Here is a 5,368-nt window from a genome sequence, read left to right as displayed (position 1 = left end):
TGAAGTTGACACGACTTTCACTAAGGGTGGATCCACTTCGATTATTTTTTGAAGTCCTTAAGTTTTCTAAAAAATCGAAAAAGAAAATAAGTTTCACAGAAAAGATTGGAAGAGAAAAAAAAGAGTGAGCTCAGGTTGCATTGTTTCATCCAAACGGATGACTGTGGAGAGACCCCTCTCACAAATATACTTTGTCCTCATTGCTCGCAAATGTCAACTAGTGCTTGTCTTTGGTACTTGAATAAAGATTTCCTCCTAAAACCCTTAATGTGGGACTATAATAACTCAATAAGTGGGTTTCAGCTTCTTCTCCAACTTTTTTTTTTGGACTTACCCCTTCCATCCTCGTGATCACCACAAAATAGATGTATACGTGTCCTTCCAGAAACGAAACATTTCATGGTTCTGCTGCTAAGAAGAGAAGTGAGAATAGAGAGAGAAAGAGAATGGAGAAGAAGATAGAGATGATCTACCAAACAGTCGAAGAACTACTGGAGAAGAAGAAGAAGAATTCTGACCAAGACGAAGATTATTTTCTACTATCTAGATTGCTCTCTCAGGTATTTTTACAAACATTTTATTCCCTCTAATCGGAAATCTTAAACCTGGGTGTATTTAATTATTAGTAATTTTGTACCAGAAAGAAATTTTGATCAAAGGGGGAGAAACTTATATTCTTGTATTGCTCACAAATCTGTTAATTTGAATTGAGATTTATCATTTATGTGAATCAACCAGTAGCACTTGTGTTTTTACTATGGGAGACGGTTGATTCCTATTTAGGGTTTGGGGTGGGTCTGCATTTGTAGCCTCTTTTATTATTTTTCGATTGTGTTTAATGGGTTTGATGCTATTTAGCCTTGGTGTGTTTTAGTGGTTGATTATTGTCCACAGCGGCAGTTTTGGGTGGTTATCCCTTAACCTTAGTAATTAGTTGATCCAAGGGCGGAGCTAGGATTTCAAGTCAGACAAGGCTAACCTTTCCTTTACAGTAAATGAAAGTACATGATGTGTTCCTCTTAAGCTCATTAGATAGTAAAACAACACCAAAACCTACTAGGACTTACATTACGAAAAAAAAAATTACAAAACATAATAAAATTTAATCGTACACAAAATGGGTATCAAGCAGAATAGTCGATTAATGAATGCATTGATCAAGTCATACTTGTAATGCGTTGATCAGCAATAGGAAGAGCTAGGTCATAGTCTTTAGGAACCTGATAAACCTTTCGAAACTCATGAGTCAGCTCAGCTTCTATCATCGTTGAAGGGGTTTGACGATGCTCCTGGGACATCTCAACGATTTCAGGCCGGCATCAGTTTGACAAGTAGAATGTATTATAGGACATGAGTAGTAGCTCTTGACATCTCTGCCTGTTCTTACCATAATTTCATACAGTGTGCTATCTAAGAAGAACATCACAAGTGAAATACTTTACGTTGAATACGCGTTTGAGATTCTATTGGACTAATAGATAGATAATATTTGTTTTGTAGGTGGAGTTGTTAAAGGAAGATTGTACTTCTTCTAAAATGTCAGAACCGTTGAGAGAAACAACAGAGCTGCCTCCTTCGTCTTCAAACAACAAAGTGGCGAAGAATATTGAAAAAATTGGACGTGAGCCAAGTAGTGATGAAAGCAAAGAAATGGGAACAGAAGAAGAGATAGTAAAGGAACTCAAGAAGGTAAAGAAACAAAACACCATCACACATTGTCTACTTTCTGCCGTGATTCTCCTGACTGTGGTGTGGCAATACTCTGAAGTTTCGTTCGTACTGAGTGTAAAACATAAATTGAGTAACCCCTTTAGATCAATAGGAGATTTGATAGGAGGGGCTATTAAAAATACAACTGGAATAAAGGTTGGCGAACGGAACGATGAACATGACATTGGTTTACCCTCACTTGTTCCTCATATTGAAACCCCTACTCATCTCCCTGAACTCAAAGTTCCTCATATGAACTTGCCAGCCTTGGGTTTAGATGATCCTGATGAGGATTGACATTCGTGTTTTCGAAGAATTCTGTGTCTTAATTATGTGTGTTTTTGCGCTTTTGTATATGAAAATATGAGCTGAATAATATGTTCTCCTGTTCAAATTAATCTACTGAAATCGGGCAAGTGCATAATATCATAGGTAAAGCGATTAATTTTTGTCCATATAGATCTGAAATAGACTGAAAATCACTTGTTAGCTATGGGTTTTACTTGATTTAGAAAAGGGAGGTATTCTGAAAGAGACTTGGGTGTTGTATGTTTATCTTGCATTCTTCAAATCAGACTTCAAAACGGCAATCAAACAACTCCAACTCCGATTCAATTCAGACTTCAAGTCAAATTTTAGATATGACTTATGTTCGAAATGAAAATGGAGAAAGGGAATGGTAAGGAGATTGGCCATAACCCAAAACAAAAACAAATGAAAAATATGAGCTCAGGTAGTAATGTTCATCGTCCAAGCAGACGCCAGTGGAGAGACCCCTCTCACATCATCATTTCATCCTCATCGCTCAGATCTATACGGTATTTAGAGTTTTTGGTACTTAAAATAAATCTTTGAGGATAAACTTTCGATATGGGACTATAGTTCGATAACCGAGACAACAAGATAGAAAAGGATGGGTTTAATAGTTAGAAACTCACAGTTCAAGTAAGAATGATTTTTGACTTCTTGAAATCTCAAAAACAAACCCAGTATCCTCTTAATTAAACAAAATCAAAATCTACTTCAGTTTTCACATTAACTAATTATGTGTCACACCCATAAGAGTAATTAGTCTTTGCATAGATAGTCTAAGAACTATTCCTCTTATGATAATGTTCACTTACTCGCGTCCTCGGCTGATGCCTGATTGAACATTTCACTTGCATTCATTGTTTTATTTGAGCAGAATAGAATTATCTAGGTCTTATAGACTGGTTGGTGAAGGAGTATCTCTCGAGAGAGTGTTCAAAGACACGATTTTGCGAAACCGATAAAACTTTTTGTAGATAATAAGTGAAGATGACTCATGATATGTAATGTCGGGGTCAGGAAGAAGGCCAAACTAGTGTCACATCTCAAACCCACTATGGATGATACAATCGTCTTTCATTGTTGTTTTTCTAATTTGTTAAGTTTAGTAAGTGAGTAAGATAAATGAAAAAATGGTGTATAGGTCAGTGAAAAATGTGAGCCCAGGCATATGAGCATAATCCAAGAGGATGCAAGTGGAGAGACCCTCTCTCACAATCAATTCTTCATCACTGCTCACTCATGCCACACAAGGCCAGTCTTGGGTAGTTCAATTATGTTTTTCTTTGTAAAGTTTCAATGTGGGACAATAATTTAATAATGAGCTGGCTACCAAAAAGCAGGGGCGCGTTTAGCTTGTCTAATCACTAGGTCTAGACTAAGTTCAAACAACATTAATTTTGTTATTCTTAAAATCTTAATGATAGAAACATTGAACTTAAAAGTGACCGACCATTATCGATATGTCAACTAAGATCTTATGACATAGATCCTATCTCAACCCAGACCCTCCTCTATAAAGATCTCTTTGTTCAATATAATTTTATAGTAATAGTTTACTAGATTCTTTATGAAGAGTTTGGGAGTACTTAAAGTCACTATAACGTGCTTAAAATAGTTAGCACTATTCGAACCTCGAATTACTTTGATACACAATTGGAATATGAGCTATTTTTAGGTTATTTGGCATCCCGTCGATCTCAGTATGGACTATTTAACAATGACTTCCATGCTTCCAATAAGAATCTTATATTTCTTTGGGTCCCTATGCCACATAAATCTTCCCACTTATTTGCACATTCCTGGCTGCCCCCAGTGGCAACTTGGAGGTTCATCTTATTTGAATATATCATCAATGCCTATGAACTTTGAAACTTACAATAATACATACAGTACACTACAATATATCCGCATCGATTTGACACTACTTGACTATAAGTATCAGACCACGCGGCTTGATTACTCAAAGTTTTTGTTTCTGATATATTATGAAGTCGAAAATTATTGTTACTTGAACATAAAAAAAAAAAAAAAAAAAACATTACAAGTGGAGCCCACTCAACAACAGTAATTAGTCTCCCCAGGGGTAGTGGAGCGGGACTTTCACAGACTTTCATAGACAAAATGTCCCGTAGACATTTCAAGACATTTCGGATGAGTTATTATAGACAACATGTGTTCATAGACATTTTCAAGACATTGAGAGTTTGTAGACAAAATGTCTTTATAGACATTTCAAGACATTTGATCCATAGACAAAATGTCCTGGGGACATTTTAAGATCTTGAGTCCATTGACAAAATGTGTAATGCATATTATATTTGTGCTAATCAAAAATATATTTTTCGACTTTTGTAGACATCTGTGAATATTTGTGGACATTGATGGACATTTGGTAGACATTTATTATTTTAATATTATTATTATTGTTTAATCACATGAAATAATATATTTATACCAACATTTCAAAAATATATTTTTCGACTTTCGTAAACATCTGTGAATATTTGTGGACATTGATGGACATTTGGTAGACATTTATTATTTTAATATTATTATTATTATTTAATCACATGAAATAATATATTAATACTAACATTTCAAAAATATATTTTTCGACTTTCGTAAACATCTGTGAATATTTGTGGACATTGATGGACATTTGGTAGATATTTATTATTTTAATATTATTATTATTTTTTAATTACATGAAATAATATATTTATACTAACATTTCAAAAATATATTTTTCGACTTTCGTAGACATCTGTAAATATTGTGGACATTGATGGACATTTGGTAGACATTTACTATTTTAATATTATTATTATTGTTTAATCACATAAAATAATATGTTTATACTAACATTTCAAAAATATATTTTTCGACTTTCGTAGACATCTGTGAATATTTGTGGACATTGATGGACATTTGGTAGACATTTATTATTTTAATATTATTATTATTGTTTAATCACATGAAATAATATATTTATACTAACATTTCAAAAATATATTTTTCGACTTTCGTAAACATCTGTGAATATTTGTGGACATTGATGGACATTTGGTAGACATTTATTATTTTAATATTATTATTGTTGTTTGATCACATGATGGACTTCAAATGTCTCTTGTTTTTTGAAAGACATTTTGGCTTCCAAATTTGTCCCAAATCCTTCACAAATTCATCAAACTATGAAGTCCACCAAAGTCTGGGACATATTTTGTCTACAATCGAATGCCTCGGACTTTCATAGACTCTCAAATGTCTGGATTTGAATGCCTCAGACTTTCGTGGACTCTCAAATGTCTGGATTTGAATGCCTCAGACTTTCGCGGACTCTCAA

At 34.0% G+C, this 5,368-nt stretch overlaps 1 protein-coding gene across 1 annotated transcript; it reads left to right on the top strand.

The window, feature by feature from the left end:
- Positions 1 to 316: 316 nt before the first annotated feature.
- LOC147547464 (uncharacterized) lies at positions 317 to 2,136 on the top strand. Its single transcript, XM_086672361.1, has 2 exons — positions 317 to 560; positions 1,501 to 2,136. The coding sequence occupies exons 1-2, from the start codon at positions 366 to 368 to the stop codon at positions 2,005 to 2,007; spliced, it is 702 nt and encodes a 233-aa protein (XP_086528487.1). The 5' UTR covers positions 317 to 365; the 3' UTR covers positions 2,008 to 2,136.
- Positions 2,137 to 5,368: the final 3,232 nt, after the last annotated feature.

The sequence above is a fragment of the Eschscholzia californica genome, unplaced genomic scaffold (genome assembly GCF_041429995.1).
Source record: "Eschscholzia californica isolate CP2 unplaced genomic scaffold, dmEscCali1.0.p SCAF_3, whole genome shotgun sequence".
Taxonomy (NCBI): domain Eukaryota; kingdom Viridiplantae; phylum Streptophyta; class Magnoliopsida; order Ranunculales; family Papaveraceae; genus Eschscholzia; species Eschscholzia californica.
The sequence above is the reverse complement of the archived record's forward strand: the minus strand, read 5'-3'. Positions and strand labels throughout refer to the sequence as shown.

What these genes read in the sequence shown, in the direction of transcription:
- LOC147547464 (XM_086672361.1), top strand. Translation starts at nt 366, where the DNA reads ATGTATACGTGTCCTTCCAGAAACGAAACATTTCATGGTTCTGCTGCT. An exon ending in TATCTAGATTGCTCTCTCAG is followed by an intron (nt 561 to 1,500) that starts GTATTTTTACAA and finishes TTTGTTTTGTAG; the next exon opens with GTGGAGTTGTTAAAGGAAGA.